General features: G+C 39.3%; 1 protein-coding gene across 2 annotated transcripts in view; it reads right to left on the minus strand.

Moving 5' to 3' along the window:
• Positions 1–7,234: 7,234 nt before the first annotated feature.
• Positions 7,235–20,263, minus strand: part of RFTN2 (raftlin family member 2) — a 33,280-nt gene continuing 20,251 nt past the window's right edge. For both annotated transcript variants that reach the window (XM_009890162.1, XM_009890161.1), the window contains exons 8-9: positions 14,284–14,362; positions 7,235–7,713 (exon numbers count right to left, since the gene is read on the minus strand). In XM_009890162.1, the coding sequence (XP_009888464.1) occupies positions 7,444–7,713; positions 14,284–14,362 (349 nt within the window). In that variant the 3' untranslated portion in view covers positions 7,235–7,443. The remainder of the gene's footprint in view (positions 7,714–14,283; positions 14,363–20,263) is intronic.

Raw genomic sequence — 20,263 nt, forward strand, 5'->3', positions numbered from 1 at the left:
TTGCTGCTAAACAATCATTGAATCACAATCCTGAAGATGTGTCTGATTGGGTGGGAGAAAAGAGATTAGGATTCCACAGGAAGCCATTTTTAATGCAGTAGTTATTAAGTCTTAGTTCAAAGACTATCACGTTAAATATATAATTCTGCAGGAAGCTTCTTGCAATGTAGCTTATTCCTAATTTAACTTTTATTTTTTTTAAGATGGCTTTGAATAGTTACTTTTGGATGTGCATCTTCCTGTATGTGTATATCCAAATCCTAATAGGAGATATAGTATTAGTAATACCAAAAGTACAATTTCACTATGCTATTGAACATATATATATTCTCGATATACATCTAACATGCTTTCTGGACTTGTTAACAGTAGGGGCTTGGGTACAGCAGGGGACAGGTTCTGTCCTGTTAAGGCAGACTCCTGCTGTTCTCCAGTCCACAACTTCCTAAAGAGTAACTGTGGCCGAAAACTCAATGGCGTATGCCTATGTATATTTATGGCAACTGCTTACAGATTAATACCTCACGTAAATACTCATGTTACACTACATAACACTGTAGCATGGTCCCTGCTTGTGTTCCTAGTAAAAACATTCTAAGTACCTGAAATACTGAACCCGATTCTTTGCAAGAGTTAATCATGTTTTCAACATACGTTAACGTGTTTTTCTTTATTCACCTGAATTATATTCTTTGACTGAAAGATTTGGATTCATGCTTCTGTTCCCTATCAGATGTTAATTTCAAGTTGCATTTGCAAATTTGCAATAACTGACAATTTCCATGAGTGCTGCTTAATTGTGTTATGTCTAGAATGATAAATTAAATGTTTTAGAGACGAATATAGCAGATGTACTGCTAAGCGTACATGAACACAGGGTCTAAAAGCACTAGCAGTGTTCTTGCGTTAAATTAATTTTGCTTAGCTGTTTAAGAAGTTAGCTGGTTGTTTCTCTCTGAGGTTGTCAGGGGCCCTCTATTTCTTTAAGCAGGTCAGAATGGGCGAACTCAGCTAGTTTCTGTAATCTACACTTTGTTTTCTACATTATACTTACTTGGAAAGAAGGGAGTCCACCTATTTTTAATAAGTGTTTTTTCATAATATACTAAACATGCCTTAAACTATTTTTCTTTATATGAATCAAGCACACCTCAAGCAACTGTATCACCTGGATGTAAAGGGAATTTAAACAATGAGAAAATAGAGAGACTAAGCTTAAGTCCTTCAACAGCTGTATTCTTCAGCAGCTCTTTCTGTCTCATGTTTATCATTGTATTTAATTGCATGAGATGTTGTCAGAGTGAAAGTAGCTTTAGTTACTGTCTATACACTTAGCTATAAACTTGCCCTGTATAGACCAGGTTACTCAATTTTGATAGATACCTTGAAGTGTGTACTGCAGGTAGGAGGACTGTAGTCTGCAGGTAGTAGAATAAATAGTAAAATAAAATGTATTTAGTCTCACTACAGGCTGCTGTTAGACCATCCACGGTGTGGTTCTTTTGTACAGTCACTCTGCATGCTTATACTGGCCATGGTGACTGAGACAGGCAAAAACATGTAACTGGTGTTGCTAATTACATTTCCTCGACAAAATTGAAGAAAACGATGTGGTGCTCAGGACTGCATTAAAGTTTTAAACCTCTTTTCTTCCTCTTATGCTTTAAGAGTTTCACTTCAAAACAAAACTCGGGAAGTTTTAATCCTGTTTATTCTCATTCAGATTTGCACTGTAAAGCTGACTTGTTATACTAAGCTGATTTTATATAAGGCTTAAGTGAAAACACTGCTTGTATTTTCCCTTGCTATTGTTTACATGAGTACTGTGTACACACATGTGCCTGAATGGTACCATAAAACTTCAGTTAGCCTAAGCAAACCATTGATTTGTCTAATAAATATTAACAGGTTTAATTTAGACTCTACATAATAGGGAAACTGAGATTGTCTTTGAACTATATTGTAAAAAAAAAAAAAAGAAGGATAAAATTAAACTGTTTCTTTATCCATACCACTATATTTTGGTAAGTGATTCTCATTTTTCATGTCGTCCAAGAATGCAGGCAACTGAGTGCTTCCAAGAGAAAGTTGGGTGCTCTCCCATCTCTGCTACAAGACGTGCTGAAGTGAAGTTGTATTTCTACTTTCAAAAGTAGAGAAATACAATAGTCATTAGCATCTTGAAGTCAGACTTTAAATGTATACATCTCTCAAATCAGAAACTGCTGGTTCTACAATTAAAGAGTAAGGGAGACCTGAGAAGAGAACCTTTCAGATACCAAAATAAGCACATTATGACAGCACATTACAGATGCAAGGGCGTGTTCTAAGCAAAGGATAACTTTCAAATGACTTTTTCCTTAGTCACTGAGGTTTTTCCTGATGTTTGGCTTAGCATAGCTTGCAAAAAGTCAGCCACGGTGATTTTGCTACTTTCCTTTTAAGATTTTAATTCTCTCAGATGTTGTCAAAGTTCATCTGCTTAAACAGATCAGAACACGTCACCAGACCAGTTCCTCTAAAACACTTTGTCTCTTTCAAGCTATGTTTACCTGGAGTCAGGAATGTTTCGTTCCCTTTAGTTTATACCAGTTGTCTAAAATCTGATAAAGGAATCTGGCTTTGAAAAATATAATACCAATGAAGACTATTCTTGAAATTAAGCCATAGGAAATTGTCAAGACAGCAACTTGCACTTTTTACACCTTCAAAAGATTCATATACTAAGGACAAGGAAAACATAATCTGCTTTTAATAGAGGGCTGTAAGTCTAACAAGCTTTGCCGTGTGAGCTGTATGGAGTGTACAGACGCGGCTGCCAAAAAGTAATTCTTCATTTAATGCCAGTGTGTGACAACCACAATAAAGAAACTGGTAGCTGATTTGGTAAGTGCTTTTAATGTTGAGAAACCTCCTATCAGAAATATAGAAAAGATCTTGGCTTTACAAAAAGAAAACACTATTTTACAGACCAGAAACAAAGAAGTTAAGCAGCAGTTTATTGCAGTTGACCAGGTATGTAAATAAACTGTTGTGACAATTATGAGCAGGGCACAAAATTCTTTTACAGTGGATAGTTTCTCCCTGCTTGTAAACACTAGAAAAGTATTTCTTCTCCAAACAACTTAAGAATCAGAAAGTATAAACAGTCTTCTGCAGAGGTTCTTGAATAGCACTGGTTGCCTTCTATCTCTGTTCTTTCTAACAGTTGCAGGGCATTTCTGTTGTCACATACAGGTAAGGGACTTCTCTATTATATTTCCGACACTCAGGCTACTAATTTAAGCCCTGTTATGAATAAGTAAGCGTACTTACTTTATGTTTGTCAGAACGCATCCATGCTTTAAGTGTGATTTGCAATTCTTTCAATAATAAGGTGAGGTGAGTATGTAAAATACATTCTCTCAAATGAAAACTGAACAGTATGTATCTCTCTAAAAAAAATGGGAGCATGCAAAAAATATTGCCGGTTACTCTGACAACTCTGATTTACAAACTTAATTTAATAGACAGTGCTGGGAACAACACTGCTAAAAGCATACCTTCATGCTCTACTTTATGGAAGACCAGGCAATGAAACAAGTAGCTTAAATTAGAATCCCCTATACCCAAAATGCACCCTTCCCTTCTCCCTTTTCCAAGTAAGATAGAGTTGAATTGGCTTTCTGAGTTTTTGAACTATAAAGAAATAGAAGATTTTCCATCATTTGTTTTAGAAGCCTTTTCAGTTATTTGTGTTTCAGCACCCATGCCCTAGGAAGATGAAGAACAGAAAATAAACCACCCAACTAGCACATGAAGTCAGGTCATTCTCGCACAGTCTTCACACAGGCTGAGCAAGCAACTTACTCTCCCTGATTTTTGAAAGCAAGCCTTGCAGCAGCAGAACACTCCCAGGTACATGCCCACCAGGGATGAGGCACTGGTGCTTACAATAATGTAAAGAATAGGATAAGCATGTGGTCAGTCCGACCAGCTCTCACAGTCTCCAACAGTTTCTGGTTCAGTGAATTTCCAAGAGAACAGGGCCATGTTCTCCCTTTCAGGAATTTTTCAGGCACCTTTTAAATCCACGTAGTTTTATATACAGCATCCTGCAGCAAGGAGTTCTACAATTGGCTGAATAGATACCTTGATTTATTTCAAACCTGTTACTTACCACTTCCATCATTCCCTTGAGTTCTTTCATCAAAAAAAAAGAATGCTGAAGAATTTACTCCTTTGCCACCCTCTCCATGCCACTCACTTTACAGATCTCTATTCTTGGCTCCTGTCAGGTTGATTTTTTTTTTCCCAAGGTGAAGAATTGTATTTTTTTTTTTTTTTTTCTTCCCCAATACAGAGCCTAAATGTAGCCCTGCAAGGTGAAAGAGGAGAGCTAGGAAAACAAGCTAGATTAATGTTTCTACAGCAGGGGCAACTTTACATACTGTGAGACAAATGGCAGTAAAATAAAAACAGCTGTCCTTGACTATACAGGAACTACTGAGAGGGTTCAGAGGAAGCAATTTAGCATATTTACACTGAATAAAAAGAAGACTAGAAAGAAATTCAGAGCTTTGCAGCACAGTGAGCCCCTGTGAGATTCCACAGCAAGGACTAAAGCACATTTAAAACTGTGGGCTACTGAAAAGGAATATGGCTTTATTTAATTTTAAGAGCAGCCTTTCCTGCTAAAAGTGGGGATGTTATAGAGTACCTGTGGACATCCAGAGCATACTCCATTGCTGCCCTTGTTCCCAAACAGAATCTCTTGTGTACATCCCATTAATCGTAAGGGGAAAAGTTCTATTAAGAAGATACAAACTTACTTGAATTTTCTCTTCATATCAGCTGGTGAGAATGCACATCTCAGTTAAAAGTTTACTGATTCTTTTTATCCAATAAATGTATTCTATAAAAGATTTAACTGCATTCCATTTAGTACTTTATACATTGTAATTTGTTATATAAATAGTTGTAGTTCAGTTTTGATTTAGGATTCACTACTGTTAAGCAGGGATATTGCTTTTTAAAAAGTCAGTAATTTCTTTGATATACTTTAAAAGCTCTAACCTGGCATATTCAGAATTCCTAGTTTTCTTTTTTTCCCCCACCAATTTTTGCTGCTTTTACAGGTTTGACTATAAAATTACACACACCGGAGTTTTGGATAACTCATGAAAAACACTTTTAGAGCAACGTATTTCCAAGTTGCACAAGGCCAGCTGTTACCCCATTTTTAATGTGGTGGTTACTTGGCTTTCTGCCAGAGATGGACACAACATGTTATTTTCATAATTTTTTTCCACATCTGCGTACCACGGAGGAGATCCCTGCTACTGCCTGACCATGACTGCTGCTCACGGAGTAACGGGCTGCGTGAGGAAGCAGTGGCTGGGTCAGACTCTGCGGGGAATACCCAGCCCAGCACTCTTCCCCTGTTAGCAGGGTGATCCTCCTCCACGTGGTGCCCCCAGACGGGGAATGAACATGAGGTTCGTGTCCCACATCCGTGACCTTGAGATGCTGGTGGGAAAGCAGGGAGAGAAGTCTTTGCAAGAATGGATTTCTTACTGTGCCTACTAGCACAGGTACTCCTGTGCTCCCATTGCTCCCTACGGTGTGCGCCACCCTCCTGCTGCCCTACTGGCATGTATTTGGCTCTTAAAACAGACAATTCAGAACTATTTTGCCAGGCTGACAGCCTTTTTCTTAAGAAATTCCAGTGAGAAAATAGAAGCTGCTCTTTTCAACAGTGTGCAATAGGAAAAAAGTTGAAGGAACGCCTCCAGCTCCAGGGCTGGGGATTTTTTTTTTTTCTTGAAAGAAACCCCAAACCTGCTACAAACAGTTACTAGAGTTGCTCTTCCAAAGTGAAAAATAAACAAACCTGCCCACAACAATTTCATAATGAGAAATCTCAGAGGTTGCAGGCTGACTTCCACCATCCCGGTCATCTCCCAGGGTGCTTGTCTGGAGTCAGCTGTTGGTGTTCCTGTCACTGCATTTAATGGCAGCATCTGCCGCTGAGGACAGGGAGACTCCCACAGCAGCCGATGGGATGCCACACCAGGGAAGTGGGGTGGTGCAGTTAAATGTATTCAGATCATTTCTCTCAGTGTTTGCAGTACTTGTCTGGGTGTGTTGTATTGCAAACATTGAGTGAAATGTTGTGAATACATTCACTCAGTTCTGTTCCGATTTCTCATTTTGACCAAATTATTTCCCATTAGCTTGCGGCAAGCTTTTATAATAAGTTTTTGTTTCTAAAAGTGAAAAATGCGATTTTTAGTTAGAATCACATGTATCTTTTGGAGATGCATGTTTATCCAGCTTCTCCTCTGTAAAATGTAATTTCAGGACAGCAGCATAAGAATAATTCCTGTTCACGCCTCTCCCCACAGAGCCCTGCCAGTGTTAACCTCCCTTAACGCAAGCAACTCCTCCCCACGGTGAGGATGGAAGCACAGCAGCTTCATCCTTTCCTCTGAACATTCCTTCTGGCATTTGATGCAGTTGAATACACTTTACCCAGTGTGAGATACATTTAGCTGAGAAATTTTTTATATATACACATCAGCATATTTGTATATAGTCCATCATCTAATATTGCCTATTAAGTTTAACCTACTACTTTCTCCTGTATATTATCAGCATCATTGTGCACGTGGCTGTCAATGCTTCTTAACGAGTTTCTCAAACTACTTTTTGATTGACCACAAGTTGTCTTTCAGAGGGTGAGTCGTTCTTAATTTTCACTCATGAGTAAATTACGAATACATCATTATACAAGCTATATGCTCGGATAGGCTTTGGCTTACGTGTACACGGAACCCTGGTAAAACCTGCATAGGTGAAGTAGTATTACAGGAGCAAGTGTCTGCCTACAGCCTCCAGAGGTTTTCTGGACATACCAAGTCTGAATGTAGCTTAAATTATTAACATTCTAGTGTAAGACTTACATTTCTCTAGGCTTTCGAATTTATGCAAGGCAAGTAAGTGAAAATTACAGTAAAACTTAAAAACAGCCAGATAGTTAATTTTTCTTTTTTTTCCCCACCAATATTTACAACATCCTTTAAAAAAAAAAAACCCAAACACACAAAACCAAACACTCCTCCAGTTTGTGAAAAATACTAAACATCCTCATTCTTTTCTCTCTTACACAGTTCAAACTGTCACTGTTTTGCAGCATTTGCTTTCTTGCTTGTCAAGAGCATTAACAAGTTAGCAGAGCACCCAGTCATGTAGTTATTCTATTAAAGAGACAGAAAACCGTATTATTTTGCAGTAGTATTATTACTACAGTAGGATTAACACAATGAAGAAACAGACAAAAATACAAAACAAGGCTGGGAAAAGTCATAGGATTATACCAATGCATTTAAAGTAGTATGATTTTTTTTTTTAAACATTTGTGTGAATTATGTACATGTCCATCTGATGCAGTTACTTACTTTATCACATACATGTGACCTGAGTGACACCATCTTCCTGGTCAAATTGTCCATCATCCAGTTCCCTTAATACTCCATCACTGCTACTGAATCCTGGAAAGCCTCCATACTGGGAGGATCCCTCCTTGATCCAACATTGTTTAGAAGGAGAGAGGTGAAACTCATCAGGTGGTTGTCCAATTTCTATAGGGCGAGAAGTAGCTGTGTCTAATCCAACACTTCTGCTAGAGACTTTGCCTTTTTCCTCCCCAATAACTTGTCTTAAGGATTTCCTCTGAAATACAAGAGGATGTTAAAACGTTAGCTTATTTAGGGGGCACCAAACACTTTGCAATGAGTCATACATGGTTTTAATACGAGCTGCATTTTAACATAAGGCAGTATTTAACACTCCGGTTTAAACTATTAACTCCTCTGAAGAAAAAACCTCCAACAGATATATTTTTCTATAAATAAATTTCAAGAGAGACGAAGATTCAAGACATAGTCAAGATTCAACAAAGCACATATGAATGCTGAGAAAGAATACTCCAACAGTGTTTGATTCTTATGTAGTGCTTGGCAGCTCTGGAATGATTTGCAAGTCTTAACCCGTGCTAAAATCAGCTGTTTGAAAAAAGCATTATTTCTGTGCCTAACGTACATTATGTCTAACGTACCCCAACTCTGATGCTTTCTGCCATACAGCACATGCATGTGCTGCCCTTTCTTGTGTTCTGCAGGGATGAATGCTCGAGGGCGGCACTGCTCCTGCCTGTCAGCTTCCTCTCAGCCCAGAGGGGTGGGAGGGACGGGCAGTGGTGGACATGCAGCTGACACAGCTGCCCCATTTCCAGCCACCACTGTCGGCAGACGCTCTCTCCTTCACTCATGTATCTACATGCCACCATATACAATGTTTGGCTTGTGCCCTCATCTGCAAGCTGCTGTGAAAGTTTGGTGTGTTGATCACTTCCCCACCACAGTTCTGCCTAGGAACTTCAACAAGAGTGCTATTTTTGATAAAAGATGTGAATTAAACTCTGTTGACGTTTAAGCTCATTAAGAGTACGATCTGACCTCTTCAGAGGACTGAAGATTTCCCACTGACCTATCTCATGGTGAGACTGCTATGCTTTCCCATCTTTCTAGTTCTGCCCATAAAGGCCTTCAGAGGACTCCTCAGATAACAGCATGTTTCCCGAGAACTGAATTCAGTCCACAGGGTGGATCTACACAGATGGAAGTCAGCAGCTGTCCTGTACAGCAATTTAAGGGGAGTTTTAAAGAGACCTTGCACGGGAAGAACTCAGTATGAATACATCTCACATTAGTACTGGGATCCCCCCAGATCTTCAAAAAGAAAAGCAAGCTGATTGTGATTTATGCAAACAATAGACCTATCAGACTATGCTAAGGGTCCTCTGAAGCATCACAAATAAATAAAAAGTTTAATTTTAGCATGAGGAGCTACCCAAGGTACTCAGATCCGTGATGATGCAGCACCTCCAGAGGTGTGCCTTGAGTCACTACAGAGGAGCATGGTCAGGAAGGCAGAAGTGCCGGGGCTTTCTGCCTGGAGCCTTGCTGTCAGCACAAGCACCACTAAACCAGGAGATGCTTTGCCAGGGGACACAGCCCTGTACACAGAAGGAGGACATCTAGCTAAGAAAGCATCCAGCCTCAGCACAGAGCTGTGTTTTGGTGGATAAAAGACACAAGCAGTCTTGCAAGGGGATTTGTACAAATGCAAACACTTTAAAAAAAAAAAACCAACCCAAAACAACCCCAAACTAACACACTCTACAACTGCTTTTGCCATGCTCTGGCAAGTTCTATGCCCCCTTCCCCCCCTTCTATACATTGCTAAGTTTTTTCTCAAACCCTTTTGAAACAGAAAAAAAACAATGGCCCTTGTGGCTAAAGGAAATGTATTTAAGGAAGCTGTTACAGGAGACATTGGGAAATTAGACTTAAGGGGAAATAATGTTGCCTCAGGAGAAACAGAAGGAAATAAGCTACGCCTGGATGCCACAGTAAGAGGATGGAGACGTCTGCCTAAGGGAAATAAAGGAAAAAAAGAGAAAAGGAAAAAAACACACACAAAAGAACTCAAGCACTGTGCGGTTTAATCTTCGATCTCCTACTCTGAAATATTTTCTTCGAAAAGCAAGTGGTATGTGATAAAGAACCCACTGAGACAGTACAGCCCTTCTAAGCCAAGAGGTCTTTGAACCATTAAATAAATCATTAGCCAGGTCATAATGCACCATCCCATGAATATACAGGAAGGCAGAGAGATGAGCTGTGAGGACATAAAATACACCCTCCTCAGAAAAGAGACCCTGTGGGAATAAGAGACCAGGTAACAGGACTTTTCCCCTCAATTCTTACTAAAGCAAAACTTCCTTTAGAAATGGCAACGCTAACTTCGACCCAACAACTCAAAAATAAAATAAGAGTCCTGAGTACACAAAGCAACCTGCTGCCAGTCTCCAGTACGTAAGTCACAGAGATCCATGCAGCTGGACCTGCCTCTGGGGCAAAGCTCCTGGCATGGCCAGACCCCGCTCTGCAGAGCTGGGAAGTGATGTGATTGGGGCTCCAGGGACTTGGTAGTTAAGTGTTTGAGAAGTGTATGAGGCTGCTTTCTTACTAAGGTTCAGTCAATGAAAGTCTTGTTGATTTCTTATTTTGACTCTCATAGATACCTCAGGAAGGATGCGACCTGAGTTGCAAACATGCTTAATACTATGCTTAAATAAAGAAATTGTGATGCTTTTTTTTTTTTTTAATCTTTAAACATTTTAGATGCCTTAAGTATTTCTGTGTTTCAAAAATATCCTAAGTTGTGGATGTGAAAATTTTTTAAACAGCAGCTTTAATATAATTTGACCATCAATGAAAAGATATGCAGCACAAATGAAGCTGTCATGCCCAACAATATAGAATCACAGGAATTAAGTGTTTTTACTGAAATGTTTGCAAGCCTTTGATAAAATTGTGCGGCTCTGTCGTCACTGTCCATGGGACATTTTAAATAAACTTACTAAAATTTCTAGAGCAAAAATTAATGCTTTCAGATTTCAGGAGCTTGTTTTGCACCTGAAATCTAGCTACCCAATGCAAAGCTAGCATGACTTCCTATACCAGTTAGGTATTATTAACAAATCTATGAATTTCAATTGTCATGAAGATAATATGCTGTTTGCCAATTCAGGCATTTTGGTAGAAAAAGCATTGAAGTAAAAGGATTAAGACTTAGGGGAAAACCAACATAACTGGAAAAACAGAAAGAAAATGTTCCTCTGCTAAACATTTCAGCTTCAGCCTGAATTACCTATTTATCCCATGCTAAAATGATCTCAGCATCCTGAAATTTCCTGGTGGAGAAGTAAAACATTCACTGGTTATTAATGATCACATTTAGATACTAAGTTTGTTCAGACTCTAAACACTGTAATCCTGATGTAAATAGCTACAAATCAACTATTTCTTGTTTACTTACAGTATGTTAATCCTTAAGTCAAAGGTTTCCCATTACAACACAGTAAAACAATGACAAAACACACAACCTGTTTTATTTGTATAAACCAAAGAATGTAAAGGTCATGCAGCTGCTGATCGCTTCACAATTTGGTGACAGAATTTAAACTGTGAGCATGATACTTCCTATTTTTAATTTAAACTACGTCTCAAAGATTCATCAGTTCCTCAGACTGAATATTTTTACAGAACTAGTTTGTATTATGTCTCTTGACAGAATCCAGTTTTAAACAGTCTAACTTGTGTCATGTAGTTACGCTGCCTTTTAAGAGATGCTTATAGCTAGAAATAACATGCCTTACCAAGGAAAGAATATTTGTATCAGGAGTCCATGCCCTTATTGTCGAGTATTAAAAAAGTAGGGAAACATTAGGAAATTGTCACACAAGGCAGAGGCAAGGACCAGGAGAACGAGGAGCTGCCCACTGTAGGAGGCCAGGTTCGAGACCATCTAAGGAACCTGAAAGCACACAAGTCCATAGGACCTGATGAAATTCATCTGTGGGTCCTGAGGGAACTGGCAGATGAAGTTGCTAAGGGACTACTCATCATATTTGAGAAGTTGTGGCAGTCCAGCGAAGTTCCCGCTGACTGGAAAGGGGAAACATAGCCCCCCATTTTTAAAAAGAGAAAGACCCAGGGAACTACAGGCCAGTCAGTCTCACCTCTGTGCCCAGCAAGATCATGGAGCAGATCCTCCTGGAAACTATACTGGGGCACACTGAAAATAAGGTGATTGGTGACAGCCAACACGGCTTCACTCAGGGCAAATAGTGCCTGACAAATTTGGTGGCCTTCTATGATGGTGTTACAGCACTGGTGGATAAGGGAAGAGCAACTGACATTATCCACCCAGACTTGTGCAAAGCATTGGACACTGCCCCACATGACATCCTTGTCTCTAAATTGGAGAGACATGCATGTTTGATAGATGGGTCGCTAGGTGGGTAAGGAATTGGCTGGATGGTCACACTAAAAGAGTTGCAGTCAGCAGTTCAAAGTCCAAGTGACAATCAGTGATGAGTGGTGTTCCTCAGGGGTTGGTATTGGCACCAATGCTGTTTAACATCTTTGTTAATGACATGGACAGTGGGATTGAGTACACCCTCAGTGAGTTTGCTGATGAAACCAAGCTGTGCTGGAGGGAAGGGATGCCATCCAGAAGGACCTGGACAGGCTTGAGAAGTGGGCCCGTGCAAACCTCATGAAATTCAACAAGGCCAAGTGCAAGGTCCTCCATGTGGGTTGGGAGGCAATCCCAAGCACAAATACAGGCTGGGCAGAGAATGGATTGAGAGCAGCCCTGAGAAGGACTTGGAGACGTTGGTGGATGAGAAGCTCAGGATGAACTGGCAATGTGTGCTTGCAGCCCAGAAAGCCAACCATATCCTGAGCTGCATCAAAAGAAGAGTAGCCAACAGGTTGAGGCAGGTGATTCTGCCCTTCTACTTCATTCTTGTGAGACCCCACCTGGAGTGCTGCTCTGGGGCCCCCAACATAAGGACGTGGACCTGTTGGAGTGACTCCAGAGGACAGCCATGAAGATCAGAGGGTTGAAGCACCTCTCCTATGAGGACAGGCTGAGAGAGTTGGGGATGTTCACCATGGAGAAGAGAAGGCTCAGGATAGACCTTATAGTAGCTTTTCAGTATCTGAAGGGCACCTACAAGAAAGCTGGAGAGGGACTTTTTACAAGGGTATGTACTGATAGGACAAGGGGGAATGGCTTCAAACTGGAAGAAGGTAGGTTTAGATCAGATATTAGGGAGAAGCTTTTCACTGTGAGGGTGGTGAGGCACTGGAACAGGTTGCTCAGGGAAGCTGTAGAAGCCCCGTCCCTGGAAGTCTTCAAGGCCAGGTTGGATGGGGCTTTGAACAACCTGGTCTAGTGGCAGGTGTCCCTGTCCATGGCAGGGGGGTTGTAACTAGATGATCTTCAAGGTCCCTTCCAACCTAAACCATTCTATGATTCAATGAATGGAAGAGGCAATTAAGACATTGGCAAGGGAGACTACACAGAACACTTAACAGAAAAAAGCAGAAGCTCAAATTTTGTAAGTGAAGAAATAAATTATAGATAGTGTACAAGAACTAGCTGGGAATTGAGATGGCGGTAGAGACGAAAAATAAAACAGGATTTAAATTATGCACGTTGAATGCAGTTCTTCCAGGCGTGGTAGTAGTAATTATCAGAAGGAAGTCAGGCTGGAGATTAAGCAAAAGCCTGGAGAAGAACAAAACAAACAAAAAAACCACAAAAGGAAAGAAGAGGAAGATACATATGATAGAAACAGTCTGGATAGAATGTAAAAGGACAGAGAAAGATCAATGCAAGAAGTTTAGAGACTCATGGAACTATTTATACAGACAGAGAAAGAGACTAGATGTCATTGCCTTATAGTAGGATATAATATCACAAATGACCAAGTTCGTAAAGTTACTACTCTGGTGCTGGACGTGAGTGAAAATGTCCATAGTTTTCATAGCTGCTTAAGACTATCACAGGGAAGCTATGTTGATTAGAAAAAGGTTGATCGGCCATTGAAAAACAGTGATAACAAAAATTAAAAATCCCTCATGGGATGTTGAAAGACTTGGCAAAGAATAGCCCACCAGTTCATCCTTCTCTGGCTACAGCAGGATTTACCATAGCCCTCTGTGGGTGTAATAACTCTTGTGACCTTGACTCTGAGCCGGATGCGGTGACTGCCAGTTACTTAATCCTCAAAGCACTTTTATACAACCACTGTTACAGAAGCCTCACTCAGAAGGGACAAGGAGTTGTTGAGACCCAACTGCAAGAATTTTACATCCTTGATTTCTGTCACACATTTTCATGCAGTAACAGCCAGGAGCCCTTCAACCCCATTAACTTTGAGATTACAGTATCCCTTGCACAGCTTGACACTTGTATTCTTCAAGTGTGAAAGTAGGTGTTTTGGAGGTCACAATAAAATGTTTTCTTTTTCATGTGCACCAGATCCAGGATTTGAATCAGAACACTTAGGACTTCCTGAAGACTTCTGAAGAAATACTTCCAGCATAGACAACCTCATCCACCTGACACAGTAATTTCTTAGCACAAAACAGGTCTTTAGCATGCTTATGCTTTTCTCTATGGCTTAATTTAAGAGGTATATGGCTAACAAAAGTAACACACGTGTTCAGCTGCAAAAACTCTCCACAAACTTGAACTTTTTTTCAAGTGAAACTCTCTTCTGACACTTTTTTCCCATTAATTTTGAAGTCTAGTTTGTTTCTGTGCGTAACCATTCTATGAAATACTGATTTATATTAATACTATAAACATGTTACTCACCTCTGGTGTCTGGACAGCAGAATTCCACATAACAGGTCTCTGAAGAAAAACAACTTGCTTTGTGGCCAGATTTCCTTCGCTAAAATTGAAAGAAAATTCTTTCAATATTTTAAAGGCAATAATAGTCCCTGAAACATGTTCATTCCTTACAAAGTCAACTGTAAGTGTGTGTACATAAGTCCATGAGTGAGAAGATAGATTACCAAGCGTTAGCTGGTTTATTAATTCCTAAGCAGTTCTGTAATCACATTTTTAAAAATAAAAAAGAAAATACAAGCATAGAGCTGGGTTAAGGTGTTGCACATGAAAATAGGTATAGAACAAAAGTTTGTGTTGCTGATTACACTTATTCATCATGCCTGCTCTTGAAATTTTAAGTACCAGAGCTCCTACTTTTAATCGAAGTCTGCACCTTTATGTCTGAAGTAAACCTCAGAGTGTCTTTCTTTCATCTAATCCTCACTGTCAAATATACAGCAACTACCTATTAATGCCACAACAAGTAGGCCCAATCTCAGCAGATCCACAGCTTCAACAAGTATCTAAATACTTTGCAGTATGAAACTTGGGAAGTAACGTTCTTTACTGCTAACTAAATGCTGTTTTCTGGTTGTAACATGGCATCTAACTGACACAGCAGGATAAGTTTGCTGTCTCACCACTTACAGATAAAAGGACTCAACTCAGTTTTTACAAGCTTTAAATCCACAATGAGATAAATGACACTGGCCATTTTGTACATGGGAGGTACATGCATTGGAAAGACAAAAGAATAAAGTAGTAATGTAAATAAAGAAGAAAAAAAAAAAAAGAGGAACATCAGTTTTTAGTCCTGGAACTTTTACAAATGTTGATGCTGTTGTGGTAGATAAAATTTAAAGAAGCACTGTTTCAAAAGGAAACATTTTTAGAAAAATAAATGTGAAAAGGAGAAGTTGTCCCTCAAGACCAAATCAGATGTTACTCATAGGATGTTTCAAAAGTAACACTTCGTACTGGTGCTATGTCCTCTTGAAGTTTTTATGTACTTATTTTCATCACTCTTCCATCAGAAATACAGGTCTGCAGATTGTCCACACACGTACTACAAAGCCTGACTGCAACACTGAAAGAGGCAAGAATTGCAAGACCAGAGCTCTAGGATGGGGGGGGGGGGTTTAATAAAAAATTCCTGTGCTTTTCTAAATATCAAATACAACATTTTGATAAAGTCTTCTTTTCCCTCCAACTCCTACTTCTGGGCAGTATTCAATGAGATTTTATGCATATAAAGGAAAGACACTAAAATACTTTGGAAAAAAAGTGACTACAGATTTAAGAGTGCGCTAAAGAAAATTAGCAAAATAGAAACACAAGAGACATGTAGTGAGTTCATTTGAAGTATCTATGATTCTATCCATTCTATCAATCATTAAACAGTATTATTATGCACAACATTATGGATAGAACTACTAAAATAAATTAAGCTTGTATTCAGTATGGGTATGTCACAGTCTTAACCACACACATAAGGTTGAGATAACTGATTCATGCGTTATGCCAGGGCTAGGATCGATAGAATTAGCTTATATTTAACATGAGGCACTTACTCCAAGAAAAATCCTATGAGAGCAGGAAGAGCATGTTAACAGCCTGCCCCAGTAGAGCTCCTGGAAGTAAGCTCTGAGAAAAATACTCAAAACAGCACTATTCCCAGTGTACTCAGCTACATCTGATCAATAGTCAGTGATGATGGTTTTGTGATGCTGTTTGGCCTCTCACAATCTTCCTTTCAGTCCAGCTGAACCCAGGTCATGGCATATCTTTGCATGTCTTCCTTGGATGAGAATAGAGAACTAAAACTCCCAGCTTGCGGGGAAAACAACGAGGCAAGAGAATGGACTCATTAGTTTCCTGAAGTTAACTAGGTTTCCTGCTCCAAGAGTCCCTACCTCACTGTTTGCATTCATTAAAAGAATGTATTGCAATTTTACGTCATGACAAGGAAATCAGCAATCCTGCAACCTTATTCCACTTGGCTAGGTATCTCTCCCTGCCTCAGTCATGTCTGTTTTGATATCAGTTGGGAAGTCCCTCTCAAGCAAGAAGGCTGAGCAGAGTCCCTGGCATTGCAAAGAGCCTACGGCTTATTTTGTAACAGTGTCTGCATTCCTTCAGAGAAGCGAAAACCCCCAAACATTAAGATACAGCTTGTACAAATTCTACTAGAACAGAGAAAGGACACGATGGTGAGTAGACAATAAGTAAATTAACAATTTTCTAAGTCTGACCTTATTAAAATGCCACACACGACAAAGTGACTATGAGCTTAATTCACACAGAACTCAATGACAGTGGGATTTCCACAGAATTTAAATGAGAAAAAAGTGCTTAGAGCAAGCTACTCCATAGCTTCCCTCTCATTTTCACATTCCATCTTTACCTTGTAAGTCAAGGCATTTTGAAAACTTAGATTAAGTCATTTGTCATGATAAATTAATAACCACAAAATCAGTGTTTTTGCACTGTATTTGCCTGCTTGTTTTCCAGCATCTGTAGACTGTCTGCCTTGCCCATTTTCAGGGACTACAGTAATCAGTGAAGGGAAATAAAGGTCACTGCAGGGTAAGGCCGCTGAAGCCTTTTTCCTGTCTCTTCTTTTAAGAGGGATGAAGAGCAACAGAGACTTTATTGTTAAAACACCAGTGATTTGTTCATCTGCTTGTGCTGTATGGGCAATGAATTTGTCCTCTCACTATCCATATGTATTTAATAAGTCCCCCAAAACAATCATCAAGCTAGAAGCCAACTAGTACTGCCAACGGCTCTGATTTTTACAGGTCTATTTTTTATGTGTGAACATTTTATATACAGAACACTTAAGATTAGACAAAGTTTTCTGAAAAATGAACAAAGGGAGCAAGATAATAAATTTTTATTCCCCCCGCCCCCCCCCTTTTTTTTTTGTTTCCCAAAATAAAGTTTTGCACCCCTTTGGAATTGCACAGCATCAAGACTCTCAGTTATGAGACAGGTACCAGCTTGGGATAAGTCTCCTGGCTTAGAGGATCTGCTTAATGAAAAAAATTAAAAAGCCTTAGAAATAATTCTGATTTTAGACCACAAAGATGTATGAAGTTATTCAAACTCATGATAGTATTCTTAGTAGTAACTGCTGTAACACTAAGTTACCAGCAAAGTATTTTCTAACTTCCCCCCCCCCCCAACCACTAGATTTAACTCCTAAAAGGGACTATTAATTTTATCCTTGCTATAGAGCTTCTGAACTCAGTTTAATTATTGTCAAATTCTTGTCTTGAAAACATTTACCAAGTAAATAAGAGTTGTATATAATGCTGGAGGCTCTCTGGGTCACTAATATTATTTGTGGGTCTGTCTTCTATTCTTTTTTGGTCTGCTTTTTGGTCAAAAAAAAAAAACCTCTTTAGTGACTGCTGACAAATTCAAATACCCAAGATATGGATGGATATAGCAAACATTGTATCATATGCCCATTTTTTTTCCATATCCCTGGAAAATGAATCACTGACAGAAGAAGGGAACTTCTGTGGGATTTATAGTGTGCTGACCAAAAAAACAACCCTAAAACCAAAACCCCACAGTGGTTATTTTTCAAAACAACATTGCACAAAAAAGCAACTGTGTGTTTCAAGACTATGACATCTACCACTGCTCTGTTTGTAACTGCAAGGATAACATTTCTCAATTTCCTGCATCCAACATGATTTAGCCCTTGAGGTAGGAGTTAAAGGACTAAATGAGCCTACACACTGCTGCCCCTGCCTGAAACGGGACAGTGATCCATGACATTCAGCTATCGTGTAGCATGACACTCCACACAGCAGGACATTTTATTTTATGGAGAAGAACATCTGTAAAGAAGGAACACTTCAGCCAATGACAAAGCCATGCAGGAACAGGCATTCCAGCCTGGTGTTATTTAAACTGTTTCAAATCCTAACCATGTAAAAACCCAAAAACACATCAGTGCATGACAACCCTGTCACAACCCAGAACCTGTTAGTCTGTTGGGCACACTCTTTGTCTGCAGACAAGCAGTGGGCATAATGGCTAGGAACAGATTGACAGATCACAGACAATCTGAGATGAGGGAAAGTTTTGCAAGAGATTAGGAGAAGAGGAAAAGAGACTAGAGAAAGATATAACGGTGAATAAGAAGGGGGGAGCAGGCTGCCCTGCAAACATTTTATTCTTAAATAGAATTTTCTTTATATACTTTGTTCAAATTATTATTATTTTTTTAAAATATGAAAACACGAATTTGCCAGATTGTCCCAAAATGTTGCTCATTTTGTTTGTTCAGTGTTTCTGAAGCCTGTTAATATTCAGGATGGGTTTTGAGGTCAGAGTTCCAAGTCTGGAAAAAGAACAGCTGTTCAGCAGCATAAAGTGCCTGTCTTTACTAAGACATTTAACTTGCATTCCTAGGATAATCCACCACCACAGTAATGGCATCTTTCATATCGGACACATAGTAACCATCCAGGAATTTCTTCTCCTTTTTAAATACCAACATCAATGCCTAAAACCAGTATTTATCAATCACTAATTAGCCCATTAGGCTAGAAACGCATTCTTTTTGGGGCTATTCAGAATTCTTAATCAGGAATTCTTGTTTATGGTCTTTAACTTTTTTTTTTTTTTTTTTTTTTTTTTAAAAGCTGTATATTAGATACATGACAGGCACACAAAACATGATTTATCCTATTTCTTCTGAAAGTATCTCACAAGCCACACTGGGACAAGTATTAGACAACTCATGCAGACACCTACTCAACCCTTTAGGCTAGAAAAGTGCTTTTTGTTAGTCTGAATTATTCTAGTGTTGATACAAAATGAATCCAACTTCAGATTTGGTCATGTTACACCCCCCTTTTACATGATCACAGCTATTAATGGTCTGGTTGTTTAACATCTAGAAGCAACGCTACTTCAGACATCTTGTGCAACTTAATTATCTTGCTGCTATATTACCTTCTTACTAGTTCAAGGAACAGATCCAGTCTAATTAATCTGTTTGCACTTCCTACAGCAGTTTTTAATTTATTTTTTTTTCTTATAGCACTTAGGGCCATTTAAAAGAAACTACCTTCGCTCTGCAATCTACAAGGTACAAAAATAGTATCATTTTGCCTGCTGCAAGCACAGACTGACACTCAGAATGGCTGACCAGCAGCTGCTGAAGACAATCTTGTCCCTGCTGTCCAAACCCTGCAGGGATGGGGTACAGTTACACTGCTTGTGAGACAACAGAAGTTTGAGGCTGAAACATCTCTCTCATCCTATAACCCACAGCGCACCATGGCGATCAAAACCTTTCTCTCCCATTGTCCACTCAGGTCCTTCAAGTAGTGGATGCAGATCCTGAAGGCTTACTCTCCAGCTGTACGATCTGGCCAAAAATTTCAGCTGTTTATAAAACCCAGGCTCAACGGTTCACATACCCTTAGAAGTCATCGTGTTCAAAGACGTAATACACTTAAATGACAAAATTTTGTTTGAAGAAGTGAATTAAAGGATAACCATTCTGTTTCATATTCTGAAAACTGCTTCTCTCTAGAGCAGGAGATTTAGAAGTTCAGAATTTTGTAAGGTTCAGAAGAAAACAAAACACACAGAGATTCTTAAAAAAAAAACCAACACCCAACCATTAGCAGAGTGTCCCATATGGTTTTACCACAATTTCTTCTGCCTTTGCATCTAACCAGTTGGTTAACATCAACTATTAAAACACACAGCCAGAGAAACCCCAACACTTATTTCCTGACCAGAAAAACCTCCTTCTCACATGGGTGAGATGATTTAATTATGGCAAATCACTTGAACTAAATTCTACTTTCCTGAGGCAGTTCTCTTAGAACCTTTCATTCACCTTTTCATGCTGTCTTCATTTTATACCGTGAGGTCTGGATCCCAGATTACTCAAGTCACTCACCCTTTCCATTATCTTTAATGAGCC

This window comes from Charadrius vociferus, unplaced genomic scaffold (genome assembly GCF_000708025.1).
Source record: "Charadrius vociferus isolate BGI_N301 unplaced genomic scaffold, ASM70802v2 scaffold147, whole genome shotgun sequence".
Taxonomy (NCBI): domain Eukaryota; kingdom Metazoa; phylum Chordata; class Aves; order Charadriiformes; family Charadriidae; genus Charadrius; species Charadrius vociferus.